Consider the following 18,807-nt stretch of genomic DNA (forward strand, 5'->3'; position numbering starts at 1 on the left):
TGTCGTTTATCTTTTCTCTCCATTTTCCCTTTTCTTCAATTCCATCCAATCCACCCAATAAAGGCAGAACACTTAGTTTGCAATTAAATAATATTAATGTATTATCTGCATTAACCAAAATAAATGTATTATCTCTATTCCCTTCACCAACATGCAATTTGAGCTTCGTTAACAATCCTGTTGGCCGTAGGGGAGTCAGGAATCTTGATTTGGTCGCTACTCGGATATTGGCCCCACAAGGAACTTGTATTTGAAACACTTGCCATTCCAAGTGAGCAATGACTACTCATGTCATTCATCATCCATATCCATCAGCTAAAGTTGATGAACGAATTCAAGTCAAATTAATCAAAACGAACTTAGATCAGATTCCTTCGATCCTCAGTAATATGGAGAATAATTTTCTTTCAGCTTTCAGCTGGCACATAATATCATCTAGACTGCAAAATGCTTGTGGAGTAGGCCACCTCTAAGACCATCAACCAGCCTTGATCACTAGCAGTAAAGAATCAGCTTCACCAAGGGAATCGAGAGCGCAGGAGAATGGTTCGGGTGCCATCACCTCTACACATCACAAGAGAGAGAAAGAATTGTGCATTCCCAATATCCTGCAATGTCGTATCTACCACTTTCAGAGGAAGTGCAATGACAACTCAAAGATCCGCAGCCATCCCCTACCCTCCCCTTTCACGTATCTCATCCAGTTAAAAGAATCACTCAGCATTTCACGGATAGCCTCTCTGGAAACACACAACCAACAACACATTTTAGCAGTCATGAGCAGCATGGATTAAAAGATTGCGACCACCTCAGAGGCTGTACATAAGGCAGATTGGGAAAAAAAAAAAAACTAAAGATAATAACCGGAGAAGCCAAGTTCATAAATAGTAATTCAAAGGCAACACGTTTCCAACGGAAGAGCAGAATGTTGGAGTCTTACTTGTGAGTTCGTATGTCACAATCATCGAGGTACCCCAGAGTGACATGTTTAAGAACCTGGGGCCAAACCCTCTATAGAAACCTCTCCAGCCGTCCTCCTCAACAAGCCGCTTCATCGTCTTGGTAACTGATGGCCTGCCTACGTACCCGTTCATGACCTGTGTTTTAGGAAGAAAATATTCAGCTTGCCCGGTGACCATTGTCTACTAAGCAGATACAAAGTTGGACAAGAAAAGAATGCATAATTGGAATTCATGCCATCATCCCAAGGTCCACAATGTCATATAGAAAGCAGTAGGCCAAAATGTGCCTGTAGAATATTAACCAAGTGCTCTACTAAATCATTCTCTTTTCTAGTCAATCAGAGGGTCTCTATATCAATGAATTTCAATATAAAACATTATCTTATATTTAAAATATATATATTTTTACACATGCTTTGTCTTTTTCCCTTCACAGAATTTAATGCACTTTATAGTTTAGACCTCATAAACCTGCGCCCATTTAGTTTCTTTGTTTTTCATCTTCTTCTTTCATCTTTATTTTTTACGACTGAGGCACGATGAATCCGTCGAACACGATCAGCACCCACTTGATTTCTGATGTCATGATGGCCAAAGTAGCAGTTAAGAACCAAAAAAAGCAAGCTCGTTCTATCACACTCTTCAATACAATTTTTTTTCAAGTTACCATTCTGCAAGATTAGAGGACTAAATTTACCTGCAGCCGAGTCTTGATTGTATCTATCGGAGTAGTGATAATTGATGAACAAGCACCAGCCAAGGTTCCAGCTGTCGCCTGAACAGTTACTAGCTCTAACTGAGATGGTTTTTTCTCTGCATCATTTTGATAGCCTAAGCTCCTGACCAAAAGAGAAAATAACAAAGATGTTTGTACATACACGTACTTGGCCATTATGATATGCAACCTGTAATTTCTGAACAAAAGCTACCCGATAAATAGAGAACAATATTGTGACAGACGTACCTCCAAATAACATGTTGAGCAGCACCATAAGCACCCCACCAAAGAGCAGATGCAGGTGACTGGGTTGCCACTGTTATCCCGAAACCTCTATAAAGGCCATGAAGTCCCTCGCTCCTGAGCACTTTACGAATGACATCAAAAGGGCCATTATATTTGATCATTTCAGGCAGACCTTGCACCATCAGTCTCTGGGAAATCTAGGAATATGAGCAAAACTTAGTTCAAATATAAGAATGCACAGGATCTGATGTTGTGATGTCACTGTGCTTCCTTTCCTTTTTGTGTGTGAGCAGATGCAGGTGCGAGTGGCTTTTTTGGTGGATGTGTGTGTTGAAATCCAAAACAAGTATCCATTGTTGCAAATCTCAGCGTTGAGTAGACTAATAGCAAGATGCCCTTGATTGTCCTAATTTAAACAAAACATTTGTGTGACAAAGAAAGGGTGCACAAATAGCCCTTGTGAAACCAAAACATAGTCTAGCTCAAATTCATGTTTTGCTTCTATTATGCTAAAAAGCCTTTTTCCTTAGTTGGATAACATATTTATTAAGATCAGGATACGTAATGCATGCTATAGTGGTGGAATTTTAACACACCAAATGAGACAACAATTTGATGGGGATAGGCTTCAATAAATGGAAGGACCGGAGGAATATATCTACTGGTTGTAATCTTAAAGGGACAAATCACTCTTTTTGTTTGATTGCTCCAAATCACATCGCTGTATTCTTTAACTGCAATTTATTGTATTCCTAAAGCATCATTTTTTTTTGTTAATCATTTTAAGTATAAATCAGGTGGCAATGAAAAGTACATAAACATGATGCAGCACAAATTCAATGTCCTTTTCCTTTTAAACAATAGCCCCTCTGCATACATCAATATTACTAACTGGAAGAAATTGTGTGAAATAATGGTGCCTAATCAGGACAGGGACTTCAGTGCTTAGATGGAAAAACATGTAACATAAAATAAAATCGGAGCTGCAAATTAGAAATGTTTAATGAATGGGATAAAGATAACTTACCACATCCAAAGGCACAAAATAAACACATGAAAATACATTTGAGACCAACCCTGCCGCTCCATTAGACAAAGCAATGCGTGTTGCCTCAGAAAGATCCATGTGTTCTGTGTATTTGAGCATCATATCTTTAGATACTTCAAGTGATGTAAGAGCCAATACTCGACCAGGTAACGATCCAATGGCAGAGGTACCAAAACCTCTGTACAGTCCAAGAATTCCATCGTATCTTAGTATTCTTCTAAACATTGAAAATCCATGCATGTGTGATAATCCAGCTTCAGCAACTTGAATTCTAGTTTTAACAACAGCTGTTGGATGCAATAACCCAGATTGAAGAGTAAAGAGAACAGCACCAATAACATGGAACCTCGTCTTGTCCAACCTTAACTCCACAGCAAAACCAGCAATTAATTAAATCTTTTAACTGTCAGAAGATGCAGGACAAACTAACATTTACTAGATTTCAAACAAGGTAGATGGGATGCCACCAGAAGAAGAGAAATATGGGCGAATATAACAAAACACAGTAGTTTGGTGGGCTAGTGTATAAATCTAGGTCAGGCACATCCTTCAAAGAGTGACTACTAATACCAGAAATCATTCAATAAAACATCCTCATCCTCATGCTTTCCAAGGAATAGACATGAAGATATAAATATGCATCAGATTTGGAGACACAATGATCTACATTTATAACAGGGAACCACCAATGAAGTGGAAGAAGCTTATGTGACACCAAATTAGCTTTTTAGATGAGCATGCATCATACTTTGTGACACAATGGTCTACATTTATATCAGGGGACAACCAGTGAAGTAGAAGAAGATTAGGTGAGACAGGATAAGTAAAAGTTAGCTCTTAGATGAGTATTTGCTAAGTCAATAATGAGTCAGTAAAATTAGGTTCAAGATTTGTTCTCTCTGTTTTTGTTACAGTTATAGTGTGCCTATGGTTGTTGTCAAGTATTACCAGGCCAAAAAAATTTGTCGATGATTGTGTTTTGCTCTTTTGTATTCATCAATCGGAAATAATTAATAAAATAATTATCACAAACAAGACAGCCTGAGTAGTCCCTTCTGGATTGCCATCACTCAGCCACTGGATTATTCTAGCTCACATGACTACACTGCATTTTGCATTTGGTAATTAAAGTTTTACTGGTCAGTAGAACATTTAAATGAATGGAAATATTTTGGACAAGATAAAATAAATTGCCAGGACACAAACAAAAACACACACTATTGTTAAAATATCTTCCACAAACATACTGCAATCAACAATATCATCACAATCAGACGCTGGCGATCGGTAACATATGAACATAATGTATCAGCTCGGAGAGAATGGATCAAAAACTCTGACGGGCATAAATTTTCCTTCTTCTTCTCATATGTCCGCCAAGCACTATTATAGACTACGGCTCAACTATTTGATCAAGAAATCCGAGAAATGAACAGAAAGTGCTACTAAAATTTATTGACAAATGCCAGAAATGATCTTTACCCTAAACGCATCAAGAAATGTAAGAAAAACACGAAGCTTTATAAGAAGAACAGATTCTTTTTCCTCCTTTTCGTTCATCCACCAAGCACTAGTACATACAGACAATGGCTCTATTATTTGATCAAGAAATCCAAGAAATTAATAGAAACTGCAACACGAGTATCTTGACAACTCGGAGCTTTAAAAGAGAAGGGAAACTTCTCCTTCTTTCCAATCGTCCAGGAAGCACTAGTATCGTACACTACGACTCAAATATTTGATCAAGAAATCCAAGAAACGAGCCGAAACTGCTCCAGAAATTTCTTGGCAATTCAAAGAAACGTCTTCATCCTAAAACCGTATAAAGAAGGAAAAGAAAAAGGGGACACTTAAAAGCGAAAATATCCAAGAAATTTAGGGGAGGAAGAAAAGAAGAAGCATAGACGGAGAAAAAGGGAGGAAACCTGTCCCAGTTGATGTTGGCCTCGGAGAGGGCGAAGTCGGCGGCCGTAGCCTCTGCTTCCACCGCCATCAGGTCACCTTCTTCCGCCACCGACAACAACAACGGAAGCAGCACGCGGACCTAAACCCCAACACCTACTTGGTTGTTTCTCGGAGCTTACTTCCTCTTCTTGAGCAAAGATGAGGAGACGAGAAGAGACGAGGCCGATGCGTTAAATCCCTCCTTTCCTCCTGCTTCTTGGAAACGGAACCCATCTCTGTCCCTCTCCCATCGAGAAGAACCGTGGACAAGCTTCTCCGTGGCGAGAGAGACACAGAAGAACAAGAAAAAGGCGGGCCGACTCAAACAAAATGTCACGCGATAGACATGCGCTTGCCCCAACCCCCCCTACCCGCGTGGCAACCGTGCGGACCAGACGTTCCTCAGTGGGTCCCACAATCGGCCCCGGTGCGGAGTTTGGGTCAACTTATGTGGCGGTGCCTCAGTCAAACTTCACGCCCTCCGCGTATATTAGTTAAACACTTCGTATGTATGCCTGTATAAATTGAAATTGCGATATATACCCCTTAAAATTAAATGGTATCGTCATATTAACGATCGATTGAAGAATGCTAACTTTGTAACGATCAATTAAATGTAACGTCAAATTATTTAAGGAAGTGAGTACACAAATGATTTATCTTTGGAAGTACATATAAATTTGCCATATTTAATTAGCAATAAAATAAGCTGTACTACATGATAAAGTTCAGAACTTACCCCACCCTGCAGCCTTACCCAGCGCACCTACCCTTCACCACGTGGTCAAAGTCATGTGGGCTCCACATTTTCTCTCTCCATCGGATCTACGGTACACCTGTCGTTGACGAGGCCTTTTTCTCCCCACCAGAGTGGCCGAGCTGTGTTGGTTCGGGCAGCAAACACAGTTTCCTTCTCAAAAGGATGATGCCGACGTCAGCGAATCAAGAATATTGTGGGACCCGTCAAGCTATAGCAAGGGGGAAGCTCCATGATTTCTGTCTGGAACGAGACAGGTGAGCTGCACCCCTCTGAACGACATACCTTTCTTCTGCCATGGCTTCACGTGCTCCTCCTTCGCGCCCCATCCTCGCGCGTTCAAGAAAGAATCGAACGTCATTTGTTCGCTTGCGAACAGAGCGAGAGCGCGCCGACAAACCTGCCCGCCTTCGCTGTCTTTACTCTGATCCACGCCGACTACTTTAAGAGATGAGACAGTGTTGAATCCTGTGACTGAACAGATCGAGCGAACGCCTGTCGAGGGAGAAAGAGAGGCTCGGCCGCGATGGTCCGCACCGCGGGACGGTCTGCTGGTCTTCGCAGCATTCCGACGGGCCTTCTGCTGCTGCTGCTGCCTCTGCTGCCGGCAACATTACCGGTTGAGACCGCGTGCGGCTCAGGCGCCGTCGTCTTCAACTTCGGCGACTCCAACTCCGACACCGGGGGTCTCACCGCCGGCCTCGGCATCCTCCTCCCCCAAGAAGAGGGCCGCGTCTTCTTCCGCCGCTCCTCCGGCCGCCTCTGCGACGGCCGCCTCGTCATCGATTTCCTCTGTGAGTGAACCCTACTTACCTCGCCGACCTCCTTCGAGATCTTTTAGCGGAGAATGACAGTGGGTCGGTGTTGGCAGGCGAGAGCTTGAACACCAGCTACCTGAGCCCGTACATGGAGCCGCTGGGGGCGGATTTCAGCAGCGGGGCCAACTTCGCCGTTGCCGGCTCTTGCACTCGCCCACCGGACGTTCCCTTCGCCTTGGCCGTCCAAGTGCGGCAGTTCCTCCGCTTCAAGTTGCGATCTTTGGAGCTCGTTGCTCAAGGTTTCATCTCTTATCTTTATCAGACTGTTGAGATCAATGCTTTCAATCGAAGGCATTGGCGATGCACTTAGCATGAGCTGTAGAATGCACCATTGGTGCATGTTGCAGGTGCCGAGGACCTGATTGATGCAGAGGGATTCCGCAACGCGATATATGCCATTGACATCGGGCAGAACGATTTAGCAGCAGCCTTTTCTGCAAATTTAAGCTATGTTCAGGTCATCGAAAGAGTCCCATCGGTCATCCATGAGATCAAGAAAGCTATTGAGGCAAGTCTTAGTATAAATCATCAGTTACTTGATGTTTGTTTGATTCACGGAAGATGTCTTTCGATCTTATGATGGAATTACTGCAAACACTATGCTGTTGTCTATGGTACATTTGACAATCTATATCTTAGCTTTACTGATTCCTGATGTTGACTTGAATTTGACTTTGATTGAATATGCAATGGTTTCACAAAAGAGGGTTTTCGTGTCGAATGCGTTGACTACCTCAACTTAGCTTTGTCAATTCCTTGATGTAGTTTGAAATCAACCTTTGGCTGATTCTACATTAGTTTTCACAAAATGTTGACTTTTTATTAGGTTAAGATCAAAGTGGATTGAATGTGCATATCTTACATTTACCAATTGTTAATATCGATCTGAATGTGTCTTCGTTTTATGCTGCATTGGATTCATGATGGTTGATTTCCATGTCCATATGAAGTAAATTGACTAACTATACTGAAGATTAAATTCTCAGTTTGATACCGGCTTCAGTTATCTATCAGACCTGTTTGGTAGTGTTGCTCATAAAAGATAATGATAATAAATAATACCCGATTGGTATCGCACCATATTCACCGGTATTTGAAACCATGAAATAGATTACCTTCATCTGTTTTCTTTTTCTTTTTTTCCACAGTGAAGAACTTATAGTCAACTTCAACAAACCTACTAATCCTGCAAATATAGCTTATTACTTGGTATTTATTCTCATTGATCTCTATGTTTCCTTATGTCTCTGATGAAGTGCAAATGCAGAATTTGTATGACAATGGAGGGAAAAAGTTTTGGGTACACAACACTGGCCCCTTGGGATGTTTGCCTCAAAAGCTTGCCCTGCCGCAAAAACACAACAGCAGTTTCGATCCATATGGATGTCTGATTCCCTTCAACAATGCTGCCAAGGAATTCAATGCCCAACTGAGTGCTCTTTGTGATAACTTGAACTCAGAGTTGAAGAATGCCACCATTGTTTACACTGATATCTACTCTATTAAGTACGATCTCATCGCCAATCACACTGCATACGGTAAGCTGTCGAATTCATGTATCAAGCTATCTTCATAGTTCAAGTTCCAAGTTTCTTTTCAAAATTTCATTGCGAGAGGGAAGTGCATAGCGCAAAATCCATGGCTTATACTTGGATATTTGTTTCTTGTAAATTCCAAAGTTTCTTTTTGATTGCATTTGAAGGTGCACATCATCAAAATGGTCATGATTACTTCGAATAGGTAACAAAAGACCATCATCCTAAGTTGCTTCCATGGACAGTCTCCATGATTCTGCCATGTGATCTGTTTTGCAGGCTTTGAGACTGCACTGATGGCATGTTGTGGATATGGTGGACCTCCATACAACTTCAATCAAAGGATTGAGTGTGGTGCTTTTGGCTCCCAAGTGTGCCCTCTCGGCTCAAAGTACATCAGTTGGGATGGGGTTCATTACACTGAGGCTGCCAATGCTATAGTGGCTTCCAAGATACTGACAACAAAGTATTCAAAACCCAATCTTGCCTTTGATTACTTCTGCACTGCTTAATTTTTATGTTTCGGATTCACTCATTAAGCTCGAGTCGATTTACATCGCGATAACTGTAATTTAATTACCTTCCTAGCATACATGAAAAAAAAGATGTGAAAGAAGAAGAAAAGGAGGTAGAATCTGTCAGCAAGTTTTGCCTACATCCTATTGAATCTCTTTGGTGAATTTGTATGTGGATCTCTTTAAATGGATGGGATTTTTGTACTGTTTCTCATTATATCTCATCAAAGAAAAACAATTTTGATTAGCCATGTGGCACAGAACTATATCTTTGAGCTCCAAAATCAGTTTCAGTAAGCAAACTCTGTGCAGTCCTCCTGGCAATCACTACTGGATTTTCTTTCTCTGGAGCTGAGGAAATGGGCTTTGGATCAGAGTCATGTTGAGCTTCATAAATCACATGGGCAGGATAACTGTTTCCCTTTGACTTAATCTGGCCATCCTATTTAAGCTGCTCGCAGACATAATTATTATGTCCAATCTCCATGGGCTAATAGTTGATGGCTGTCATTCCTGTCTGTTCACTGTTTTGCATGAGCTATAAGGGGTTCTCTGAATCATTAAGCTGTTGGATTCATCATCTAAATTCTGAAACCTGTTGGATTTTGACAATCTTTGTGTTTGAGACAGTCTCTCTCTCTCTCTCTCTCTCTCTCTCTCTCTCTCTCTTATATATGTATGCAAATCTGATGATGATGGCTTAACTGTCACACATTTATCTTTCTCAGATCAATCGAGATGCCTTAGGTTACAATCTCCATCGATTCTGTTTGCTTGATCCTTCCGCAGCAACAAAAACCTTATGAACATGATGGAGACTGAACCATGATTGAAGTCCCTGCAGAAAAAACAAGAAGAAAAAGATGGGAAAAGCCATCGCCACCAAGAAAGATGCGACGTAGCAATGCAGGCCACTTGAACCCTCGAACAGTCTCTGTTGTCATGTCAATGTGTCCTGTGCATGCTGTTTCATGCAGATTTCAACGCTTCTTCTCAGCCGCTCAAGACTCCGCCTTTACCTGAAGTCACATCTCCTCAATCTTTTTCGTGCGCCTCCATTTCAATCTGATCACAAGAAAAGAGTTCAGCAATGCACTCTATTTCCTCGATCCATCTTCTCCTTCTCTCTCTCTTGGTTGTCTTCTTCTAGGTTTGACATGGGTAGACTTGGCACTGCTCACTGCCCGGTGGCACGAGTTTAATGCACGGCAAGGCCAGCACCAGAGGCAGCAGCCATGAAAGCAAATCCAACACAGCTTGAGAGGGATCCAACCCAGCAATGGGAGCCACAAGCGCATCGTGGGTGCTGTGTCCCACACAGTCAACTCCTGAGATCCCCAAACCCCCCCCCCCGATGAGGCTTGCATTACTTCACAAACTGTAGGAAGAAAAAGGAAGCCCATTGTGCTGGACAGCATCATTCAACTCCCACTACACCAGACAATGCATTGCATGTGGATGCTTGAGAGCCATTGCTCTTCAACAGTCCTATGCTTTCCACGCTCGATCAGAATGAGTTCAGCTGTTGCTGCTAAACCGTTCTTTTGTGTGCGATGGAAAAGAGAGACCTTGATTAAAAAGGACATCTTACCTACAACTCCAACCAGCTTATTTGAATCTCTATCATGTTGTTATTGCCTTGGATTTACACCATGATGCATGATCTCTTTGCACTTCATGAAACCACAGGATTCACAGGCACACACCACAAACATTACAAGCTCCAACATTTTGAAGCTTCCTTCCCTGTAGGGTATTTTTATGTAGGAATTCTAGAGAAAATCTTAAAGTATAATAAAGTGTAGTATAGGGTGTGCCATTGACACCAAGCATATGTCATCTCTACTTTAGTTTGTCTCCCTGGTCCTGATACAATCACTCATGTGCATCTCCATCACTTTAATACAGTCACTCATGTGACCACTTGGTAGTCACATCTCCATTATATTAATAGCTTGGTTTGAGGTTACTTGAAATATTACAAAGATGATTCAGTGTTGGCCTCCTTTCTCATGAGTATGACTGTTGTTTTACCTCAAGTTTTCTTACAATTGCACTTTGTTGAATGACATTAGGATGAATCCAATGTTGCTTTCTGCTATTTTACTTTGCTTGTGACAGTGATCACTTTACATGTCCTCTCTTTTTCCCAGGAATAATAGTTTGTTTGCACACTAAACAACTTTTGTAAGTGGCTTGAGTGTTGGATCAGTAGTAAAGTAAAAGGAAAGGAAAAGCAGATGCTCTGCTTGTGCTAGGAATAATTTTCCCATCTTCATCTTTCTTCTTGTGCTATACTGGGATTTCACTCTAAGAATTCCAAATGTTCAGACATGGTCTGTGATTGATGAGAAGAAAAAAAGAAAGGAGAAGATAATGTAGAGTTGACTCAATTTTCACTAGTTAGATTGTCCAGCCCTATCTAACATTTGTTGGGTCATATTTGTCATGGCCTATTCCTTGAGAGAAGAAAGACTAGTAGAAGAGGAGTGCTTTTTTTTCCTTCTAGGCCTTATCATGGAGCATGCAATCTTTTAGCCCACATTCATGTTTATTTCTCTATTAAACATGCAGAAACAGATGTGTGCAACCAATTAAGCAAGAAAATACTAATTAAAACTGATAACAGGGAAAGGCTACTTTACCAGCATGTGGTGTCACTTTTTCTCTCTGAACTTATATTTGACACAGTGGCTATAAAAACAGAATGCCTAGAACATGAAAAGTAGATAGAGTTTATGGATATAAAACTAAAAAAGGGGTAAATTTCTACCATTATGATTTGTATTAATCATGCTTTAATAAAACTCAAAGATTGCAGCTTTTATTCACAGAAAATGGACAACCTTGACATGTATCAGACAGAAACAGTGGAATCAGATGGATTGCAGTCCCTGTCCCACAAGCCAAAGCATCCTGAAACCTAGTCTTTTGGACTACTGAGAAAGAATTCAAAGCACTCAACCATTTCTAAAATGAACCCATCCAAAAGCACTGGATGAGTAGGATTGTTGTGCAGTCGTGCACTTTGAACACCACATTGATAATGTTCCACTGGAGGCTTCCAATCTATAGCTTGAAAGCCACACCTGCAATAATACTGCCAGAAACAAGAAATGGCTATGCATGTCTTTCCTCCTTTTTCTTCCTATTTCTTTGGCTATCCCCACAAATCAACAGGAGACAGTGACTTGTCGGTAGTGGAGATCTGTGATCTCTCTGGAAGTTGGAAAATTTAATTTAATTTTCTATCTCATTCTGCTTCCTCAGTGTTCATAATGAAAACAAAATTCTTAAAAATGCTCAAGTCCACAGATGGATCATGCAGACACTCTGCAGGCACAAGACTGCAAGTTCTCCAAGGAACTATGAACACTCTAGACCCAATTTGACTTTCTGCACATTATTGGATCATTTTGATGTTTATAATCAAAAGCATCTAATTCTTGTTTGTTCATTGAATATTTTAAATAGGTAGGTCATGTTGTGGAAGGAGTAATGAAAAACTGTGGAAAATGAGCTCATTTTAGGATGCTTTTGACAGTCACTACAATGTATGTACTATGTAATGATGGAAGTCATTTATTCTAGCAATAATTAGCGCAATAATTACATGTTCTAAAAGAAGTTGATCCAATTACTAAACCTAAATTATCAAAAGTAGGTTGCTTCAGATATAGAAATTAGACATTAGGATTGGTGCTGTGACAGTGGACCTTCCGAGCTGTCCCTAACCTTCAATTCTTTGATGCTTTTCTCATGATGACAACTAAGAACTCATTTGGCATGGTTTGTCTTTTGTATTTGGAATTTTGTTTTTCTGTTTTCTACTTCATTTATTTAAATAGATTTTTTGGTCACAAAATAACCGTCGCTTTTAATGTCGAAAAATAGTTTTCGATAATAATACATTTTTTTCAATTTTTCTTTTGAAAATTTTACGAGTAAAAGCTTTCTACTTCCATAAGTTTTGATATTCATAGAAATCTTTTCATAAACAAAAAGAGAACTAAAAGTACTCCTACTATGATTTCAAGATCTAAATAATTCCATTTCCTCACTCTAGTTTGAATTACATAAATATCACCATATAGCAAGATAAAATTATGATTTTAGGCACAATAATCCTCATATCATGATTGCTTGCAGAAAAACCATCATATGGTCATCTTCACCTTCACATTCTACTAAACCAACAAGATTTTGTTTACTGAATCAGTTCCTTCCTGTTTTTGGGGAAAGGAATAATTACTGGATCTTTTCTTGCCATCTCTAGAAATAACATAATTCACAGAGCTGAGTAACACTGAGAGGTTTATGGACCATGCCACAAGTCCTAACATTTCACATGTAATGGTTGTGATTAGAATGATGTTGTCACATCCAGTTGTTAAATGACAAATAATGGTAATGACAATATAGGCATGAGGACAATCTAGAAAATCTAAAATTCATAGTACACCCAACTGGGAGATTTCAGAATCTCAATCTTTCTCCACAAATAATGGAACAGGGTTTCAACTTGGCTACTGAAAAGGCCTGTCAAACAGTTTCTGAAACTTATACAAATCAAGACAAGCATTGTGAAATTTATAGGCCTGGAAATTGCCATTTCATGGACAGGGTGAAGCTAGCTAACATGGTCTAATTCGATTGAAATTTAGCATCACTGCTGCAGATCTTATCTACTGGAATTTGCTATACTTTAACAAAAGTCATACAGTAGTAAATCTTCTGGCACTAACCAAAATTTCTGACCAAATTTTATCTTAGCATCTTTATTCTAGTCCTCCATTAGACATGGGGGAGAGAGAGAGAGAGAGAGAGTCTCCATGTGAGTTCAAATGAAAGAAACAGATCAGCCAAACACAATATTTGGTAAGAAGGTACTGAAGAGGTAAAAGAAAAATGCATTCAGATATAAAAAGAAAACGTAGTGCCTAAAATTAGACTCTCCAAAACAGTGAGCCAAGAAGAAAATGGATCATAGCCTTTCTTCTACAAAAGTAGGTAGTCTGCAATCTCCAAATAGGTCAGAACATGGTCATGAGGTGTTGATGGACTCAGTTCTCAACATCTGCAGTTTCATCTTCCAGCCACATAATTTGAAAATGAAGCATAACCAAATGCATCCGGAGGTTGTCTCATGCTGGAATCAGGAAATTTCATCTCCCCACACAACTGATGCCTCTTACAGAACAAACAGCAGTCACAAATCCGGAATCATGATTGATCTTAAGGCCCCTCAGCTGTGGTGATGCTGCTAGTAAATGCAAGTTTGATTTCTTTCACGAAGAGTTTTATCTCATAAAGAAAATGTTTAATTAGGAATTCTGCTGATACGCAAATTCTACATCGATAAAAATATTACTAAGAATTTGAGTTAGACCATACATGATGATGATATAACATCATATGGTTAGAAAATCTTTGAAATGAATGCTGCTAGGATCTCTCGTGGTCCCTTTTGAGGCCTCAAGCTGTTCACTGTTTAATGCAAAGAGCTCAATAATCAGATCAGGTAGATGGTTCATCTTCCGAGTATCTATCAATAGGAACCACTTCATTTTTGTTTGTTCTTTGAAAATTTAGGACAATTTTTTTGTTTGATAGCAACAATTTTTTCCTCAAAAGCACCTTAAGCTTCATTCCCCTCTATCATTCTTGGCATAATTTAGTCAAAGTTCTTACCTGGCCTCATGTTCTTTGTGTTTATATCAAGTAATTTGACCTTAATCATTGACAAATTTGTTGCTATCAAAATCATATGATATTTGAATGTCGTGATGATCCTGGAAATGACTCAGCTCATTTACCTGGACACCATGTCAGAGGTCAAGAAGTATTATCATCCAACAAGTACAAACATAGGAATATTAATTTCTTCTTCTATCAAAACACTTGTGTTTTCTCTTAGTGAATGGTAGATGAACCTACTGAAAGCCAGGCATCAAAGCAGTTGCATATGAATGAGCAAATGGTTACCTCATATACCAAAAGCTCATAGGAATCCATCAGCAAAACAGACTATCATCTACCAAAATCAATAGGGAGAAGCACAATAAAAAGCGCATTATGCATCAAAGAGATGCTTTTGAAGCACACAGTAAGTACACAATGAATTATTGATCAGTTGGTGAGAGATTTGCTGGTAATGGCAACACAACACAGCATCATGACTCAATCGAATGCTCAGATTGTATTGGATGTTTCTTCTCCAGAGAAAACAGTGAGTAAAAGTAGTTCCCAGTAACAGTCATTTCATTGACAACATTGATTCCATAAATTTTGCTTCTTTCTCAGTGGAATGATTACATTAGAATCTGCTTCGTTCTTGCTCCAGCCAGATTGTCATGGACTGTCAAACCAGTAAAAGAACCCAAAGAAGAGAAGGAAGACCCTCCTCTTCCCTAACCACTCTTTTCAGAGTCACAGAGAGAGAGAGAGAGAGAGAGAGAGAGACCACTCCTCTTCTAACATTTAATTTGTCTGGTATATACTTTATGGCACAGTAAATTGAGAGTCATTATTCTTTGAAGCTTTTAGGCAGTGATAGTGATGTCTTCGCACTGATTACCTTGACCATATTGCTCACCATCATGTACATGTTTCCTTTTCAAAGCTTTACCACCTATATAACCTGGACTTTTATCAAGCATTCCCAGTGTCCCTCTGCATCCACTGATGGCAGTGAACTGATGCAAGAAAAGCCTCAAAGCTTCTCTTGGACCCTTCTCAGCTTTTGTTGATACTGGAGATTCATTTGTTGCATGTGTCTTCTCCAAACTCCATGAGATCATTGATATCAATGTCCTTGAGCTGCATTCTTCCTTGAGCAAGCAGATCACTCCGCATCAATTTAAGCTTCCATGCCTCGTTTGTTTTTCCATCCATTCGATATAAAGTTGTTTTAGAGAGCATATTTGGCCAAATCCAACACAAGCATGGAGGAGACCTTCGAACCTTTTCACGGAATCAAGAATGACCTTCGAGGGAGATTGATGTGCTACAAGCAGGACTGGAGTAGTGGCTTCAACGCAGGCATCAGGTAGTGGTCATTCCTTTAGGAATTCTCAAGCAAATCTACATATGATAGTATTAGTCAACAAAGCTATTTGTTTCAGGATCTTGGCTCCCACTACATACATATTCTTTGCATCAGCAATCCCAGTCATATCATTTGGAGAACAGTTGGAGAGGAACACAGGTGAGCTGAACTATAATCTCAAGAGCCGACATGTTGTGTGCTGCAATCTGATTCATGTGACATATTTGTGCCTGCATGGTTTCGGCAGATGGTGTTCTAACAGCAGTTCAAACTCTGGCATCGACTGCACTCTGTGGCATCATACACTCCATCATAGGAGGACAGCCTCTGCTGATTCTTGGAGTCGCAGAGCCCACCGTGCTCATGTACACCTTCATGTTCAACTTCGTCAAAGATCGTGCCGATCTCGGTCGAAACATGTTCCTGGCATGGACGGGATGGTGAGCTAATGAACAAGTAATCTTGTGTATGTAGGCTGAAACATCGAATGATGCAACGTAATCTTTTGTGTTGTCTGAATCACGCAGGGTATGTGTTTGGACTGCGTTCTTGCTCTTCCTGTTAGCCATTTTAGGTGCTTGTTCTATCATCAATAGATTTACTCGTTTAGCTGGGGAGCTTTTTGGCCTCCTGATCGCAATGCTCTTCATGCAGCAGGCCATCAAGGTAGGAACAGAACAGATTTTTCTGCTTTGGTTCGACACAAATCTGCATCTGCTCACGACTAGATCATGGTGTTGATGACACATGCAGGGGCTTGTTGATGAGTTCCGGATACCGAAAAGAGAGGACCCAAGAGATGTAGCGTTGATGTCGTCTTGGAGGTTTGCCAATGGCATGTTTGCTCTGGTTCTGTCGTTTGGGCTTCTGCTCACCGCGCTGCGAAGCAGGAAGGCACGATCATGGCGCTACGGCACCGGTACGCATCTTCTTCGATCTCCTTCTTCGCACCGCAATGGCCTGCGAGAATCAAACATTGTGATCTCTGCAGGATGGCTGCGCGGTTTCATCGCGGATTACGGCGTGCCGCTCATGGTGCTCGTGTGGACCGGAGTTTCGTATATGCCGGCAGGTGGTGTTCCGAGAGGGATTCCGAGACGCCTCCTCAGCCCAAATCCATGGTCACCTGGTGCCTATCAGAACTGGACTGTGATCAAGGTATGCATGACTCCATTGCTGGTCGTGTTGGATCTTCTCATGGTGTATTGGTCGTGTCATCTTCTCGCAACTCACAGGACATGTTGAACGTACCCTTCCTCTACATCCTTGGAGCTTTCATACCGGCCACCATGATTGCAGTTCTGTATTACTTCGATCACAGCGTAGCATCTCAGCTTGCTCAGCAGCAGGAGTTCAATCTAAGAAAGCCACCATCGTTCCACTATGACCTGCTTCTTCTGGGTTTTTTGGTACCCTCTCTTTCTCCCTGCAACACCTACTGCATCTACCGAAGATTATTAGCTCTTGGGTTAACTTGGGGTTGCATGGCAGACGTTGCTATGTGGTCTGATCGGAATTCCGCCTTCCAATGGTGTCATCCCACAATCTCCCATGCACACCAAGAGTCTGGCCACTCTCAAGCATCAAGTAAGCCACTGCCTCTGTTCGTCTCATGCTTTGCTGAGTTCCTAACAAAGAGAACTCCTCGCAGCTGCTTCGTAATCGGCTGGTAGCCACTGCACGCCAGAGTATGAGTCAGAACTCAAGCTTAAGTCAGCTCTATGGAAGCATGCAGGACGCGTATCGGCAAATGCAGACGCCATTGATCTACCAAGAACAGTCAGCTCGAGTACGAGAAGTTACAGTCGTCGTTGTTGTCTTCTGGTTCTGAATCGCTTGTAGGTTGTGATGAACGGACCGTGCAGGGATTGAAGGAGCTAAAGGACTCTACGGTTCAGCTGGCTTCGAGCATGGGGAGCATGGACGCACCTGTCGATGATTCGGTGTTCGATATCGACAAGGAAATCGATGACCTTCTTCCGGTTGAGGTCAAAGAGCAGCGTCTAAGCAACCTGTTACAGGCCATGATGGTAGCAGGGTGTGTTGCGGCCATGCCGCTTCTCAAGAAGATCCCCACGTCTGTTCTGTGGGGATACTTCGCGTTCATGGCCATCGAAAGCCTGCCTGGAAACCAGTTCTGGGAGAGGATTCTGCTGCTCTTCACTGCACCAAGCAGAAGATACAAGTAAGCTCACTAGTTTGTAAGAGCTCTATTGCCGATTGTATTGCCTGCTCAACCATGGGGTTCGATCTCACAGAGTGCTCGAGGACTACCACGCGACCTTCGTGGAAAGCGTACCTTTCAAGGCGATCACTGCCTTCACCCTCTTCCAGACCGCGTACTTGCTCGTATGCTTCGGGATAACGTGGATTCCCATCGCAGGGGTTCTCTTTCCCCTCATGATCATGCTTCTGGTGCCGGTGCGGCAGTACATTCTCCCCAAGCTTTTCAAAGGTGCCCACCTTACCGATCTGGATGCAGCAGAGTACGAAGAATCACCGGCCATAACCTTCAACTTGCCCACGGTTTGTCTCTCGGGTCACGTCCGATCCAACAAACTGTTCTTCTGCAGCATTTGCTGATGGCATTGGCTTGCTTGTGTTAGGAAGTCGACATGGGAAGAGGATACTCCTTCTCAGAGACCAGAGAGGTCCTGGATGAGATCGTGACGAGGAGCCGAGGCGAGATCAAACACATGAACAGTCCTAAAGTGACGAGCTCGGGAGGTACACCAGCGACAGACGTCAGGGGCCTCAGTAGTCCACGGTTGTCGGAGAAAGCTTACAGCCCTCGGGTGGGCGAACTGAGGCCGGAGCGCAGTCCTCGGGTTGGTGGCAGAAGGGCATTCAGTCCAAGGATGGGAGAGATCAAACCTTCCAAGCTAGGTGAAGGTGCTCTGAATTCTCCAATGAAGTAGAAGAAGAGATGGAATGTAGTTTTCTTTTGGGTGGATTGCTATATCTTGCCATCATATATGTGAAATATTGTATCTGCAACTTCTCTCCCTCTCCATATAGAGGAGATTATGTAGTGTTTCAGCAAACTATAAACGAGTCTTTAGATTTCTCCAAAGTCTATCAAATTGACTGCCCTGCTTCTTTGCACAGCCTGTTTGATTCGATGTCACAATGAAACCTTGTGAATCCATTTCAAAAGAAGGACGAACGAAAGAGAGAGAAAGAAAAGCCAAAAGGAAATAGAAAATGATACCACAT

At 41.6% G+C, this 18,807-nt stretch overlaps 3 protein-coding genes across 6 annotated transcripts; 2 read left to right on the forward strand and 1 right to left on the reverse strand.

Moving 5' to 3' along the window:
- Nucleotides 1-273: 273 nt before the first annotated feature.
- On the reverse strand, nucleotides 274-5,178 carry LOC103978919 (uncharacterized). Of its 4 annotated transcripts, XM_009394878.3 has the most exons (6): nucleotides 4,900-5,178; nucleotides 2,954-3,335; nucleotides 1,927-2,123; nucleotides 1,660-1,801; nucleotides 941-1,097; nucleotides 274-740 (listed from the first exon to the last, which is right to left on the reverse strand). In XM_009394878.3, exons 1-6 carry the CDS (start codon nucleotides 4,965-4,967, stop codon nucleotides 718-720), a joined length of 969 nt encoding a protein of 322 aa, XP_009393153.2. In that variant the 5' UTR covers nucleotides 4,968-5,178; the 3' UTR covers nucleotides 274-717. The 4 variants fall into 4 exon arrangements, with proteins under 4 accessions (XP_009393153.2, XP_065006899.1, XP_065006908.1 ...); XM_065150827.1 differs by lacking the exon at nucleotides 274-740 and having other exon boundaries at nucleotides 852-1,097; XM_065150836.1 differs by lacking the exons at nucleotides 274-740; nucleotides 941-1,097 and adding an exon at nucleotides 1,115-1,538 and having other exon boundaries at nucleotides 1,660-1,775.
- Nucleotides 5,179-6,104: 926 nt separating this feature from the next.
- LOC103978918 (GDSL esterase/lipase At1g09390) lies at nucleotides 6,105-8,760 on the forward strand. The gene is made up of 5 exons (XM_009394875.3): nucleotides 6,105-6,469; nucleotides 6,547-6,732; nucleotides 6,841-7,001; nucleotides 7,761-8,031; nucleotides 8,308-8,760. The coding sequence occupies exons 1-5, from the start codon at nucleotides 6,202-6,204 to the stop codon at nucleotides 8,538-8,540; spliced, it is 1,119 nt and encodes a 372-aa protein (XP_009393150.2). The 5' UTR covers nucleotides 6,105-6,201; the 3' UTR covers nucleotides 8,541-8,760.
- Nucleotides 8,761-15,197: 6,437 nt separating this feature from the next.
- LOC135631210 (probable boron transporter 2) lies at nucleotides 15,198-18,674 on the forward strand. The gene is made up of 12 exons (XM_065138693.1): nucleotides 15,198-15,591; nucleotides 15,668-15,750; nucleotides 15,839-16,031; nucleotides 16,119-16,257; nucleotides 16,345-16,510; nucleotides 16,583-16,749; nucleotides 16,827-17,000; nucleotides 17,083-17,178; nucleotides 17,243-17,380; nucleotides 17,457-17,776; nucleotides 17,850-18,117; nucleotides 18,198-18,674. Exons 1-12 carry the CDS (start codon nucleotides 15,488-15,490, stop codon nucleotides 18,507-18,509), a joined length of 2,160 nt encoding a protein of 719 aa, XP_064994765.1. The 5' UTR covers nucleotides 15,198-15,487; the 3' UTR covers nucleotides 18,510-18,674.
- Nucleotides 18,675-18,807: the final 133 nt, after the last annotated feature.

This window comes from Musa acuminata, chromosome BXJ1-3 (assembly GCF_036884655.1).
Source record: "Musa acuminata AAA Group cultivar baxijiao chromosome BXJ1-3, Cavendish_Baxijiao_AAA, whole genome shotgun sequence".
Lineage (NCBI taxonomy): Eukaryota > Viridiplantae > Streptophyta > Magnoliopsida > Zingiberales > Musaceae > Musa > Musa acuminata.